The 16,693-nt window shown below is 22.2% G+C and overlaps 1 protein-coding gene across 9 annotated transcripts in view; it reads right to left on the reverse strand.

Annotated features, from left to right (window-relative positions):
* LOC127291506 (whirlin) overlaps positions 1 to 16,693 on the reverse strand; it is a 189,293-nt gene that overhangs the window by 113,735 nt on the left and 58,865 nt on the right. For 8 of the 9 annotated variants that reach the window (XM_051320692.1, XM_051320689.1, XM_051320687.1 and 5 more), the window contains 2 exons: positions 13,427 to 13,438; positions 5,198 to 5,328 (listed from right to left, as the gene is read on the reverse strand). In XM_051320692.1, coding sequence (XP_051176649.1) covers positions 5,198 to 5,328; positions 13,427 to 13,438 — 143 coding nt within the window. The remainder of the gene's footprint in view (positions 1 to 5,197; positions 5,329 to 13,426; positions 13,439 to 16,693) is intronic. The other variant, XM_051320690.1, reaches the window with a different exon arrangement.

Raw genomic sequence — 16,693 nt, forward strand, 5'->3', positions numbered from 1 at the left:
GTAGTCTCTCGGGAAAATCCGTGACTTTTAGTATAAAGTTTTACAAAATGTGAAATAAGTATACGGATATATGTTATTTTTCTTACTATTTTGTGAAATTATTTATTATAATATTTCGTATTCTGTGAATTCATAAAGAAAATACTAATTTTTAAAATAAATATACTAATTTTTATTTCTTAAAATAATAGTTACTCTTAAATTCATTATATATTTTCATAAAAACTGTAATAGTAATCAGTATAGGTGCACTTTTTCCCTAAATTGTAACATTTATATTAAACTCTAATATGAGTTTAATACTTAGTAGTATGAATTTTCTTTCAGTGTAATTATATTAACTGTATACTTGTTTATTTAATTTTAATTATCATTTGTAAAATAAAAAACTAGAAATAAGTAAATACTAAAAAATAATCAAAATTTGGTTGTGTCAATTAAAGGGTCAGAATTTTTAGGCATGGAATTTTTATTTGGTAGAATACTTAAAACGCTAAATTTTTATTTGTCCGAAATTGCAAATGGTCGAACAAACAATCGATAGAAAGTTTTCGGCGCGATGTTTAAAATTTACCAATCAAAAGTAGTCAAGAAAATCGTGATTGGTGAATTTTAAACATCGCGCCGAAATCATTCTGTCGATTGTTTGTTCGGCCATTTGCAATTTCGGACAAATAAAAATTCGGCGTTTTAAGTATCCTGTAAATTAAAAATTCGATACATAAGAATTATGTTTAGTAAAAATTTGTTTAAAAACAAATTCAGTCAAATGTTAACACAGAAAATTAAAAGGCATTAAAATAAGCTGCAACGTTTATTATTTTAATCCAATTTTGCTTATTTTAATTCATTTTGGTATTAAAATAAGCAAAATTGGATTAAAATAATAAGGATTGCAGCTTATTTTAATACCTTATAATTTTCTGTGAATTTGAAAAATAAAAATTCCTCTAAAAAATAATTTTATTTAATAAAATTCTTTAAAATGAAAATTTTAACTAATAATTCTTATGGAATAATCATGTGCTCGCAATAAAAATTTTATTGGAACGACAAAAATTTTTTAGTTGCACATATATATATTTTACAAAATGTTTCGTTGTCAACCTATATATATCTTTTTTCTCATTGCAAGAACTAATTTTTGTTTGCAAGTAAATTTATTTAAAACTTTAAATATGATATTAAGATTTTTGAGATTCTAAATTTTAAATTCATGTCACTTTTTAATCTCTCTAAAAAAAATCAATTTTTAAATTAAAATTAATTATATTTTAACAAATTCCGATTTTCCTTTATCAAATATACCCTCTATTATGTAATTTTTCATTTATACTTTGACATTCTGAAGACAGAAGAAGATCAAAAACAGGAAAATCATTGAAACTCATCAGGAAGTATATCTTTAATCTGTTCGCATGAAAGGAGTTCAACAGATTACACAGACACAACAAGAAGAAAGGGCGCTGAGCAGAGCGACAATAGGAAGAAAGGGGTTGCTTCCTCGGAAAATGAAGACAATGGACCAAGAGAATATCTCGAAAATCGATTGCCTAAACGAGTAAGTTAGAACGTACAGATTGAACTGCGAGAGAGGATCGTTAAATTATAACACAAAAAGCAAAAAAAAAAGTTATTTTGCCAAAGTGTGATTAAATTTTTTTTTCTCTATATATATATAAATATATAGAGGGGAAGAACCATTTAATTATATTTTATCTCCAATGTTGTTGTGAACTATTTTTAGAAAACTGACTGTGAAAAAAAAATGTCAATATGTAGAACAAGAGGGATATATCAATTCAGAGCAGATTTTAGGTATTGAAGCAAAAATACATATGAAGGTCTAGTACCCGAAATCTGTTTTCAATTTATACTCTTCTTGTTCTAAATTCACATTCTTTTTTTACAGTGTTGAACAAATTTGGAAGTTTTTTTATTTAAGGTAAAAAAAAAGTTGATTTACATTAGAAGAAAAGTCGAGAAAGTCGATTTTTTAAACTGCATAGTAATTTATCAAGAAATTTTATTTAGATAATATTTCAAAATTGAACTGAGACATATTTTCAATTTTCAAAAATTTTAGATTTAAAAAAAAAAATATGAAAGTTACTCTTTGGAAAAAAAATCTAGTCTGATTTATGCAAATTATTTGTGAATTCAGAATTTTGTCAAAATTTGAATTTGAAATATGGTTAAAAAAAAAAAATTCAGTCACTTTTATATAAAATCATATACTTTATGGAAAATGGGAGAATTTTTACCTAAAAATATTTTAAGGTTATGTGATTTTAGAATAACTTTGCTAAAATTATAAAGAAATAATAATAATAATAATAATAACTTGGCCAACAAATTTTAAATAACAAATTTTAAAAATAATCAAATTTTAGGAGATTTTAAATTAAAAACTTTATAAATTTGAATCGCTAAAGACTTTTTTAAAAGAATTTTAAGCAATAATTAAATTTTAAATAATTAAAATTGTCAAAGAATTTCATAAAAATTATTAAAAAATAATTAATTTCGCAAAGACATTTTAGATTAAAATTTTCAAAATAATTGAATTTTAGAAGTCCTACAGTTTGTACAGAAAAAGTCATAGGTATTTTGTTTTTAATTTAATAAATTAATTAATATTCAATTTTATTTTATTATTATTATATTTTCTTTTTTTTTATTTAAAAAATATATCATTTCTACAAATAGAATTTATTGAAAATGTAGACTTTAAATGAAATATATACCTATATATATATAATGTAATGACAAAAAAAATCTGTATCTAATCTGTATCTCTATCTGTATCATAGCTGAGAAAAAGAGAAAAAGAGATAAATGAAGAGGAACATCATTCCCTCTCTCGCTCTCTTTCTCTCATTGTCGCCTTTATAGTGCGTCGCGGCGCCAGTCGTCTTGACGCTATATGAAACCCCGTCATTTATTTTCTCTACATAATGCAAAAGCTACTGCCGCATGGTAGTCGGCGCTTTAGATTCACCAAGCACACTTTTGCCTTTATTCTTTCTTTTCCATGTTTTTCCTTTTTTTGCATCCCTTATTCAGACGCGTAGCCCTTAAGATGGAAATATATATATAGTATAAGCACCACCTTTGACATTTGATCGATCTGAAAATTGCTTCGCTCAACGAAAACCGTGTTTGCCAACGAGGTAACTTTATAGGTATAGCATTTACGTCTTATATAGAATGAGCAAATCGGAGAAGCTGGAGCTTACTTCCGGAAACTATGTTATATGAAATTTCGATGCCGCATACTACATATATTGAAATAGTTATAAGGACATGAAAGAAGAGAAGTTAATAATATGGTGACAAAATACGATAGCGAATATACGCTGGAATTTTGTAATTATAATTTCAAATTAATATATTACTGAAAATTTTAACTTATAAAGTGTTATTATAATTATCTCTTTAAAATTTGAATCAGTGAAATTCCATTGATTCAAATAGTTGATATTTAGTAACTGATTTTTTTAAGGCAACAAAAATCTATTTTTCATTTTTTACTATTCACTTTAAAATTTTTTTAAAATTTCCTTTTTTTTATAAATTTACGGATTTCTGTTCCATAATATATTATCGGTAGACGTTAGATAAAAAATTTGATAAATGTGTACAATTTATGAAGAATCTTTTAAAATGACAGATTTGAAAAATAGTTTAGTGTATATAAAGAAGGTGCATCGGATAGAAAAAATTTTCAAAATATAAATATATTAATAAAATTGAAAAATGTTACCTATAAAATATGATTATGAAAATACTATTTTCCTTTTTTCCCCATCATTATTTTATATAGATGAATAATTAAATATTATTTTTTATCTTTTATGAATGCAAGAATACGAAAAATGATATTCAGTTTTATTAAACACAATTTTTTGCCATTATATATGGTGTTAAAAAAATTTTAAGACGACTCAATTCCTTGACATAACCTTAAACTAAAAATTAGTTTTATTACCAAATTAATTTTACTAAAGTTTTGTAGGATCCAGTTGTACAATTTTCAAAAAAAAATTATACTGAGTCAAAATTTGTTGTTAAATAATTATTAATTAATTCGGATCAAATTTGTTATTGAATAAATAAAACGTTTTTTATATTTTTTAAAACAAATATTATTTATCAAATGTAACAAACGGAATTGTAGAGAATTTTTTAAATATTAAAATAAACAACAAAGTCATATAATAATAATTATTTAACAACAAATTAGGACTTAATATAATTTTTTTGAAAATTGCAGAGCTAAATACTTCGAAATTCGGTGAAATTAATTTAAATTATAGTTATAGTTGTTGTCGAAAACAGTTCGACAAACCAATAGAGATTTATAAGTTTCGAAAAGCAAAAAAAGTATGAGAAGCCATATTAAAGAACTTACTTAACCTTATTTCTAAGTGTCTTTTATACTTTCAACAATAAAAGTAAATTTCAAGTTAACCATTTTGTTTTAATAGTAATAGCACAGTTTTCTTATTTGTATACAGCAAATTTTTGTTAAAAAAGTTAATTTCCTGAAAATTTTATATAAAAATTATACCTTAACGTTTAAATTTTTCAAAGAAAAAAAAAAAAAAAAAAAAAAAAAAAGATAATGTGCGACAATTTCCTTTTCCGCAGAACATTCAACTTTCATTTTATGAAAAAAATATAAATGTCCATAATTAAAAAATCTTTTCATGAAATTGAAAGAAACGACGGAAATAAAAACTTAAAAAGAAAAAAAAATGTCGTATTTCCATTTCAGTTATATATTATCAGCAAGAACTTTAAATCTTTTAAACGTTTTAAGAACATAAAAAAAATTTATTTAATTTTTTATAAGCTTAATAAATCAAAAAAAAATATATTAATATATAAATATTTATAGAAAAATAGCATCATTTTGCAGTAAAAAAAATTAAATTTTTGTTATTTTCTATTATTCAAAAACTTCTTTACTAAAAGTGTAGATATTTAAAAAAAAATGTAAAAATTTTTTATTAACAAAAAAAAAAAATGTATAAAAAAGCAAAGAAAAAAAATTTCCACAGAAGTTATTTTTTCTTCATTGAAAATTAATTCAATTGGAGTCTATTTGCTTTCCGTGATGAAAAGTATTATTGTCTGCGAAACCGCAGACTTTAAATGAGAAGGTGATAAGAAAGTTGAAAGAAAAACTCACCTTTAAAGCTTCCTCGTGGGTGACAGCCCGAAAGGGCGTGCCGTTCACTTCCAAGATGGTGTCTCCTGGCCTGAGTCCAGCACGTTCGGCCACCGAACCTTCTTCCACCCTCGAAATGTAAACTCCCACCCCTGAGAACAATTCACATACTTTCCATTAGGCTCTAAAACATTTTATATACTCTTAATAATCGACAAATGTGCACTAATCCATTCCACTCATGGCGCCATGTGCATTCAACAAACCAGATTGCATTTTCCACTCAACGTAATGTTCATGCAATCGGGAAAAGCTTCAATTTCAAGGTCTTTCAATTTATCTCGTTCCATAAACTCAATTGGCACTGATTTCATACTACAGAGTCGCTATACAGAAAATCCTCTCATCTAAGGATTCTTCAATTTTTTTTATTCTTTTGTAAATTTCAAACCTTCAATTAATTAACATTAATTAATTCAATTAGTTTATAATAATTAATAATTAGAAAAAAAAGAAACACTAATGAAAAATATAATTCCATCAAAGAAAATAAAATGAAAAATAATAAAATAAAAATTTAAAGTAATAAAACAATATTTAATTGTAATTAACAATAAGTTAATTACAATAAATACAGTAACAATTATATACAATAAAAGATAAAAATTTACTTAACTTTGAAACAAAATAAAAAGTTACTTCTTCAATATAATAAAACCTAACAATTTAAAAAAATAAAATCTAAAAAAAAAACAAGTAAAATTTCACTAAACACTTTTTTAATATTTTCTTTTCTTTTTATAAAATTTTACTTTATATAGCATGGGAAAAATATTTTATATTTACATGTGCAGTTGACAAATTTTATTTTATTATTCGACCCATTTTCTCTGGACTGAAACAAATTCTCTTGAAAGTAAAACAATTCAACATTGAAAAATTGCACTTTCAAATGCATATATGAAATTTGTATGGAAATTGTGAAAATTGAAAAGAAACGAGAATCTTAATTTATCAAATGGAAAATATTTTATCAGAATGATGATTTAAACTGAAAACATCTGAAGTAGAACAATTCATTATTGAAATCGATCATGTATGAATTGTTTCAACGATTTTATTATTTAACAGAATTCCCGTCATACGTAAATAAAAGAGTTTAAATTGAAAAGCATTGAGAATTTGAAATATTTTTAATAGAACCCATACACTAGTGTTGAATTTTTTTTTTTCAATTGGAAACACTTTAGTTGATTTTGTTTAAAATAAAAGAATATATATTATCTCAACCTCAACAATTACTGTAATTTTTTTATTGTTTAAAATTCAAATCTCAGCTAAATTAGTGCATTTAATAAATTATTTTTACAAAAATTATTCAATATTTAAAAGTAAATTTCAAATTCACTGGATCATTTAAAATTTAATTCACTTTATTTATACATAATTAAATTAAAAAATTCTAAAAAATCTTGATTATAATTTATTATTTATAAGAAAATAGTAATTTAAGAAAATCATATGCAAATTTAAATAATGGAAAAACAACATTTGCGCAATGATATTTTTGTCTAACAAGAAAACTGTATTTTCTTAGATTACAGGGATTTCTAGGTTATTCTGTAATTTAATCAGAGCACAAGAACAAATTGAAACAAGATAAAATCATAGTATGTCTACAAATTTCAGCAGTAATCTGAAAATCAGAGTTCTTAAAGCCCCGATTCAGTGACCTCCAACCTTTGGTCTTTTATTAGAAGCTGTTCGAAAATCTAATGTAAATCAGGTCGCCATGTGTGGACATTTAATAAATATATATGATAAAAAAATTGATTGAATAAAAATGAAAAAAATAATTAAATATAGTCAAAAACTGGTGCGAATGCATAAATGGTGTACAAAGAAAAATAACTTCATTTGAATTATAATATTCAATTCAAAGTTTCATTATTATTATTATTTATATTCCTAGAATTAATAATAATAATAATATAAATATTAATAATAAATAATAATTTAATTATTATTAGTATTTCTTTACTAATATTTTCAATATTTATAATTTAATTACACCTCAAGAACAATATTCTAAAAAAAAAATAATATTCTCTAAGAATAATATTCTTAAAAAAAAAAAGAATATTCTTAATTTAACAATTGTTTTTTATGTTAAAAATATATTCTTAAACTTACAGAAAATAATTCTTTCGGTGTAATTAACTAAATAATTTTTAATATTCGTTGATTATATTCATTACTTAACAAATTTTTTGGGAAAAAATAAACTTATTTACATTTTCAAAATAATTAATCAATAAAATTTTGTTTCACTCTCTATAGCTGAATTATTGTCAAACTAAATATAATTCAAAGTAGAAAGAATTAAATTTTAACTTCACTGAAAATGTACTATATATTCGCAAAAAAAAAAAAAAAAAAAAAAAAAATAGTCACAGTAATTATGATTTGAGTAGTGGACTATTTTCTAATTTGAATTAATAATCCATTTTTGACCATTTTCAGATTTAGAGTACAAAACTGCTAAATAAATATTGAGAGTTCTTTTTTTTTTTTTTTTGTTTTTTTTTTTAATGATTGTTAGGAATTTATTTTTCTCTGTGTAAAAAGTGAGCTGACCATCTGACATGACAAATATTATCGTGCAGAACGACAAATTGCCGAAAATAAAAGGCAAGTGATATAAAAGTGATGTGATTTATAGAGAACATGCTTTTTCTGCATTTTGCATACACACACTCACACACATGATATTTAATATTACATATTTGTGAAAATTAAATATGGCCTTATTTTCATATACCATATATAGTAAAAAATATTCACATAAAAATATTTAATCAAATATTTTACATTAAAATTCAATAATTTTATTTTAATAACCATAAACTAAATAGTAATTAAAATAAAGTATTTAGTCTAAATAATTCTATGTTTTTTTTTTTTTGTCGAAATTGTTCTAAAATTATTAAATTTAATTTAATGTAAAAATTGTGATATTGAAGAACAATTTTCCACTTGCTCTGACGATATTTTCTATACAAGAGAAAAAAAAATTATTTTTTTTAATGACTGTATAACTATTTTTTTTCGCTAATAAAAAATAGAAAAAAAAATTTCAACAAAATATGAATCACAATTCAAAATGGTAGGTATTTGACTGGAATTTTCAACATTCAAATAGCTTTCAGTAGTGATTTTCTGAAAGGGTCCCTACTCCATCGCACGTACGGCCAAAGCTCCTTTCAATTCTCTACCTATTCAAGATTTTCAAAAGCTTGAGTCACAATTTGAAAAAAATCTCCCTTTAAAGAATGTACAAAATGGGAAATTAAAACTTTTTTTTTTTCAACGGTTGCAAATATCGAGCGAACAGGAAATTATGAATAAAAGCTGAACAAGAAAAGTGGAAAATATATAAATCAAATTTAAAAACTTGTTATAATCAAAAAGAATTTTTCAAAATCAATTAATAAATCAACTTTTGAAAATTATTCCAATATATAATACATCTACATACATTTTTTGTAACAATGAAAAGATATTTTAAATTAAATATAAGTATACAATATTATTAATATTATATACATAGAAGAGAAATTTTAAGATAGAAATTGATTGGAAATATAAGGGAAGATGCTTCTTTAACTTCATTAGAGCTTAAACCGTTTATAGATAGTGAAGGATTAAATTCTGACAAATAATGCAAGAAGGAATTACATTATAATGCCTAATTAATCTTCAAGAATGAAGGCAATAATCGAGATAAGATAAGCGTTAATAAGAGATAATGAGAAAGGACAATGAATAGTGTGATAAGGGACAATGGCAAGATGATTTCATCGAAATTCCTTTATAATGAAAGGATCTCTCTCATTATACATAATAGTAATTGCAAAAGGCAAATAAAGCCGCTCTTGCAAATCCTATTTCCGCCAAAGAAGCTTTTTTCGTTTATATAAATGTTAAGCATTCGTTTAATTAAAATCGCATTATTTCAAAACATTCATAATTAAAGCATTGAATATGCTAAAAATGAGAAAAAAAAAATTAACTCGATATATTATTTTGAATAAATATTACAAAAAAAATTTCAATATTTTTAATTAATTACAAATATCACAGTGTATTTATCAAATTTTATAAACTTTAAAACAGACGAAATTTTATTTTCAATTTAATTAAAAAGATTAACAAATAAATATATTTATCTTTCAACTGCGAAAATACAAAAACACAAATTATTGAACAAAAATAATACTAAGACAATAAACTATTTTTAAAGGAAATAAGAAACACTTAAAATATATACTAAATTTGAAGCCATTTTTAATATTTCGTTTTTAATTTATAATTAATTTTAAATTTCAATACCAAAAATTAAACACTTAAATTTAAATGGATTAAAAAATAATTTGTTTTCATTTTATAATCGATAGTGGTAATTTATAAAAGAAAGTTACAAAAAGAGATGAATAAATATATATGACTTTCTATGATATCTGTAATTAATATTTTAATAAAAACATTTTTATAAATATGTCAAAATAAAAAAAAAACAAGGATAAATATAAAATGTATACCTGTAATAAAAAAAAATTAATTAAAATTTCGTAAACAGTTTAATGATAATTTGAAAAACAAGAATAAAAATATAAAAATTATTTAAAAAATGTTAAATTTATATAAAAATTATTTATTGTAAAAATGTTTAATAATAATTTAATTGAGGCAAGTTTTAATAAAATTAGAAACTAATTAGTGATCTATAATCGTGCAAATTAATAGAAAAGATTGATGTGACCGACGGGAAATTGCATATTAAAAGTTTATATAATAAATAATAATAATAATAATAATAATAATAATAATAATAGTAATAAACGTTCCAAAAACATTTCAATCGTTATAAAAGATAGTTATCATTATTTGAAATATTTAAAAATAGTTCATAGAAATATGCATACAATTCATGCAGATACACTCAGCAAAAAATTTGTTTGAAGCAACCAAATTTTGGTTAAATCAACAAAATAAATGCATTGATATACAGTTAACCAAACATTTGGTTGCATAAGCCAAACGTTTATTTAGCTCAATCAAATTTTTTCTTTGTTCAAAAAATTTATTAAAATAAACTAAACAGTTATTTAGATCAAATAAATATTTATTTGAATTAAACAAATTTTGTTTGAACTAACCAAAAAATTGGGTAAATATAAAAAAATGGCACATTTGGTTCAAACATATCTTTTTTCTGAGTGTACATATTAAAATTCGAAGACTAGAGATTCGTTTACCTATTGAAAAATTAAAATTTTTTCCAATTAAAAAATGTAAAATTTAAGTTTATTCATAATTTTTAAATAAAACTATTAACTTTGAAATTATAAAAAATGTAAAATTCATAAATAAAAAAAAATATATATATATAAAAAAATATGATATAATTAATTAGAATAAATATAATTACATTTATAAATAACAATACTTTTTCATATGATGAAAATATAAAAAGTTATTTTATAATTTTTCAATAACATTATAAAACTATAATAAATTAATTAGAAAAAAAAATTATATCATTTTTAAATAATAAAATTAATTATGTACACAAATAATAGTGTGAGATAATATTTGTTTTCAATTATATATAGGAAAAAAAAAATTATAGTAATCAAGCCAAAAGCAGGAATATAAAATATAATTTGTGAACATTTTCTATAACGAATACATGAATAGCTCATAAAAACTGTAAGTTTTGCAACAGTTCATTCTCATTTGCACCTGGAGAGGAAAATATATATATATATATATATATCTGTCGCGCATAATTCAAAACAAGATCTCGAAATAGTTCACGTCGAATAGGGAAAGAAGCCAAAGGATAGTATATAGATGAAATAAAAAACACTTGGTGCAACCGAAGCTGGTTTTAGAGCATTAAATTTTAACAGAGCATTCTAGGTTCAACTTCCTTTTGCTTCTTTCTCTCTCTCTCTCTTTTTTTAAACTATATCAAGAAACTGAAGGAAAAGTGTGAAATGGAGCAAATGTTATTTAAGAATTATATCATCTCCACCTAACACTTTAGGAATTTAAGTACATCGAACAATTTATCTACATTATACACGACTTTAAAACTCATTTTCCAGAACCACATTTTATAATTCTAGTTTTTTAATATGAATAATTCTTGTTTTTTTTTTTTTTTAAGTGGTTTAGTGTATAAGTGGTTATTTTATCATTATTTATTAATAAACCAATAAAATTCTACGAGAATAACATTTAATCTTTTCATATTTTTAATTATTTTTAATCATCAAACAACAAATTATTTTCGTTATAGAAATGTACATATTGATTTTATTTTCACGATTTATATTTTATATTTAATTGATTACCATCTTTTATATTTAATTAATTTCTGGCTTTTAAAAAGAAGTTTTCAATTTTATTAATTGAATATTTATGTATATATATAATCGTCAATGTAAATATTCATCGATAAATTAAAAAAAAAAAAAAAAAAAAAAAAAAAAAAAAAAAAAAACCATTTCTTTATGATTATTTAAAACAAGATTATTATTATTATAGTTAAAAATTTCAAAAATTCTGTTTAAATATTAAGGGGAGGGACCGGTGAAATTTCAGCCTACTAAAGTTATTATTGTTAAAGAGTGTCAATTTTTTTTCTGGCATAATTTAGGATCCAAAATTATTATAAATTATTAAAATTTCAAAAAAAAAATTTTTTAGCCATTTTAGAAAATTTATTTTTTGGAAAAATTAAATTTCTTTAAATTCCATACGATTGATTGTTTAAAATCGTGAAAAAAGCGTAAAAAAAATTCGACAATAAAAAATAATTAAAATTGTGGAAGTAGTTGAATTTTTTCAAAATTACCACTAAAATTGAAAGCAATCAAAATTGATCTTGTTTAGGGGTAATAATTTTTTTCAACATTTTTTTTTCAACCAAAAATCTTATTCTACTGAGAAAAACAACAAAAGGTAATTTTTAACAAATTTACAAATATTTTTATTTTTCAAAATTTTCATTTTTTGAAAAAATTGAAATTTTTCAAAATCCATACGGCTTGATTGTTTAGAATCATGAAACAAGCGTATAAAAAAATCGTCAGTCAAAAATAATTAAAATTGTGAGAGAAGTTTAAATTTTAAATTTTCGATAATTTTGAATTTGATTTTAAAAATTATTAACAAATTTATAGTTTTTCAATTTTTCATGATATATTATACATTTAAATAATTAATATTGTCAGAAAAAAAATTGACCACCCTTAAACAGCTTTAATTTTGATGTGTTAAAATTTCAGCGGTCCCTCCCCTTAAAGATAAAGATGTATAAATACACAAAGGAAGTAATATATATATATATACATAATATAAAACTATCAAAAGAGATTGAAAAATTCTTTTACTTTATGGAATTAAGAAGCATTTAAAAAATAATAAAACTTGTTTGCGTGACTTCGAAAAGAGTTATTGGCATTTTTATTATTAAAAACTCTTTAGAGTCTCCAGTTCTCGAATCGAGAGATCTGCGTGTAACTTTCATGCGACATTGAGCGTAAATAAATAAATGAAAACCACCGAGTCTTAAAACATCATCCAGAAAACCAATGAAATTTTTAAAGAAACATATTTATCAACTAAAATAATTATATTTGTAATTTTAGATAAATTTAAAAAATAAAATTATTTTTATCAATTTAAAAATTATTTTTTGTTTTTTTTTTTTTTATTCTGTCACAGACTCAATTTCGTTCGTCGGTGGTTTTACTGAATTTTAACAGCATGTGATTGTTAGGTTCACAATGTTAATTTTCTCGGCAACTTTATTTCTTAAAATATTAAATGGATTGATCTGAATTTTTGTGTAAATGTCTAAAATATAATTAGGAATGGCTCTTTGGTGTGAAATTTGGGATATTTTGTTGGATTAATTATTATAATAACACTTTATAGTCACACAACACCTCACACTTTTTAAAACTTTATAAAAGTATATTATAATAATAAATTCAACAAAATATTACAATTTTCGCAAATAAGCGCCATTCCTAATTATATTTTAGACATCTTCACAAAAATTCAAATCAATCAATTCAATATTTTAAGAAATAAAATTGACGACAAAATTAACATTAAAGAGCTAACAATTACATGCTGATAAATCTCTTTTCTTTTTGCAACTACGCTGGTTACCTGACTGCGCATCTGGTTTAGCGAAACAAACAAGAAAGACAACGCAGTCACTGACTTACTCTCACTCTCAATTCAATAATTGAGAATCTCCTCGAAAAATTTACACAACAATTTTACATTGTCATAATTATTTAACATTGTCTCAAAAAAAAAAAATAATAATTAGGAATCATTTCTTTTTTACATAAAATTCAGAAACTTATTTTAATCCAAAAATAAAAATAATTTTCTGTTGATAAATAATTTTAATTAAAATTTTAATTTTAAAAAATAAGGAATTATTATTAAAAATTTTTTAGTAAAATAAAAAAAAATTAATTAAAAATTTTAATTAAAAACTTTCTCAGAGATAATTTTTACTAAACATATTGTAAATATTGTTAAAAAAAAACAATTTTTAATTATTTTCGAGAAGATCCTTGAATAATATAATTTAAAAAATGATAAATCGTAAAAATACCAAATAGAACAAACGTACTTGCCCCCCCTCGACTTTCTTTTCTCAATATAATAAAAGCAGAACACTAAAAACATTGATTCACCATTTTCCAATAATAGAAAATACTGAAAAGTAGGTATTTAAATCTCAATTGTATTCTATATAAATTCAACGAATTCTCATAAAAAATTTTACAATATACATATAGATATGTATATATACAGTAATGTTTCTTATCAATATATTCTCATCTTTTTATTTATATATGTATAAAGCGTATTTTAAATTATTATAATGGAGAATTTGTTAAATTGTAAATTATATAATATTATGAATTTTGTCGAGAAAGAGAAAGCAGTTGCAAAAAAATTGTCAGCGTAAACTTAGAAATGTCTCTTTACAATGAGATATTTTTCTTTTTCAAAATGGAGTATTTTTTACATTTTTAACATTATCAGATATGTTTTTATTTTTTAAATAAACCACTATAATTACCATCGATCACTGTATTGATGTTAAAATTTAATATTAAAATATTTATTTATTTATTTATTTGTACAAAGGTAAACTGGGGTAATATTAAAGCATTTACAACTGAAAAGTAATTTGTCTATTGTAAAACTAAAACTAGATGTGAGATAATTTTTTAATATAAAATTACGTAACAAAAGTTTTTGAAGTTATTAAATATACACTCAAAAAAAAATTTATTTGATTCAAATAATCGGTTACTTGACTATATTATCAAGTAAATAATTACTTGAAGCAAATAATTTTTATTTGAATTAAATAAACTGTATATGAATCAATAATTTCTGTATTTGAAGCAAGTAGCATTTAATTGATTCAATAATTAATTGATAAAATTAAATATTTATTTAATAATATTTTGTCAAATAAAAGAAAAATCATAAAAAAAACGTGAAAAAAAAATTTAGCGATGAAAAATAATAGAAATTATGAAAAAAGTTGAAATTTTAATATTTCTTTTAATGTTCTATTAAACAATTTATCTTATAAATTTTTTTCTAATTTTTTATGATCGAGCATAATTTTAACTATAAATATAAGTTTTGAAAATATGAAATTGTTTTAAAATTTGACTTTGTTTTTACAGTGAAATAAGATGTAACAATTTTAAGATTTTCTTTCTGCAAAACCATTTTAATTACCAAATATTACAATTACTGTTAATTTATGTTAACTAATTATAACCTCAAATAATTTCAAATGTATAATTTAATAAATATTTCATCGACATTGACTGTCGTTTTTAATTATTCTAAAATAATATTAAATATTCACTTAAAATTCAACAAATTTACTCCATTCTACAATATTCTCGTTTTACTTTTATATTTTATTTATAATATATATATATATATATATGTGCCATTCCAGGAGTTTTTTAGCACTTTTCGGAGTAACCTTTCCAAATTAAATGAAACATTTTTTTAATAATATTTATTAATATAAAGGTCCAAAAAAATCACTTTTTAAGTAAAAACAATTGTTTATTTAAAAAATACAACAATAAATAATGCAAAAAATTCACTTTTTTCCTGCAACTCCAAATAAATTGGTTTAAAGATCAAAATTTTCCTTATTTTTCAAGCTTTAATACCGCACAAGAAACATAGAGTCCGAGAAAATATTCAACTCACAATTTTTTAAACAATGTTTGTTTACTTTTTTGTATTTTATTTACTGTGAAACGTCTGCTAAAGCTGCGCGCGACTTTTGGAAGTTGTCGCTTTCCTTATTGAGCAGAAGCTCATTACACTAGCGTAGTAGAAAGCATGTTGTGCGAAAAGTGAGGTTATGTTGTCATTAAACGAAACGTAAAAATTTCTGGTTATCACATTGAATGCTTTTTAATTATCTACTTTGCAGTAAAAAATCATAAAAAACATTTTTGAAGGATGAAAAACCTCACTTTTCACACAACATGTTTTTTACTACGCTAGTGTAATGAGCTTCTGCTCAATAAGAAAAGCGACAACTTCCAAACGTCGCGCGCAGCTTTAGCAGACGTTTCACAGTAAATAAAATACAAAAAAGTAAACAAACATTGTTTAAAAAATTGTGAGTTGAATATTTTCTCGGACTCTATGTTTCTTGTGCGGTATTAAAGCTTGAAAAATAAGGAAAATTTTGATCTTTAAACCAATTTATTTGGAGTTGCAGGAAAAAAGTGAATTTTTTGCATTATTTATTGTTGTATTTTTTAAATAAACAATTGTTTTTACTTAAAAAGTGATTTTTTTGGACCTTTATATTAATAAATATTATTAAAAAAATGTTTCATTTAATTTGGAAAGGTTACTCCGAAAAGTGCTAAAAAACTCCTGGAATGGCACATATATATATATAATATCACTTAAGCACAAGTTTTTAACTACCAATATTTTTGAAAAATATTTTAAATTAAACATTTGTGATAAAATGAATTTTTAACGAATCTTTTTTCGGTATAAATAAATTTTTTTAATTTCTGAAAAAAGTAATGATTGAAGATATTTAATTTAATTTTTACTTTTTTCAGAAATTAATAATCTTAAAATATAAAATACGGATATAAAAGATTTAATTTTATTTATATCATCGATACACCTAGATAAATTTTTTTATTCAAATTATAAGTAAATATAATGTATTTGAATCAAATAAAAAAATATAATATGTAACAGTGCTTAATAAACATTTTTTTTTTCATATAAATTGTACTTGAAACAAATAAAAAATTTCTTTGTTGCAAATAAAATTTTTATTTGAAACAAATTTTTGTTTAGCTCTACGACAAATAAATTTTTTCTCTTGTGTGCACG

Source organism: Leptopilina boulardi, unplaced genomic scaffold (assembly GCF_019393585.1).
Source record: "Leptopilina boulardi isolate dan_hultmark-lab unplaced genomic scaffold, ZJU_Lbou_2.1 LbouV2_137, whole genome shotgun sequence".
NCBI lineage: Eukaryota > Metazoa > Arthropoda > Insecta > Hymenoptera > Figitidae > Leptopilina > Leptopilina boulardi.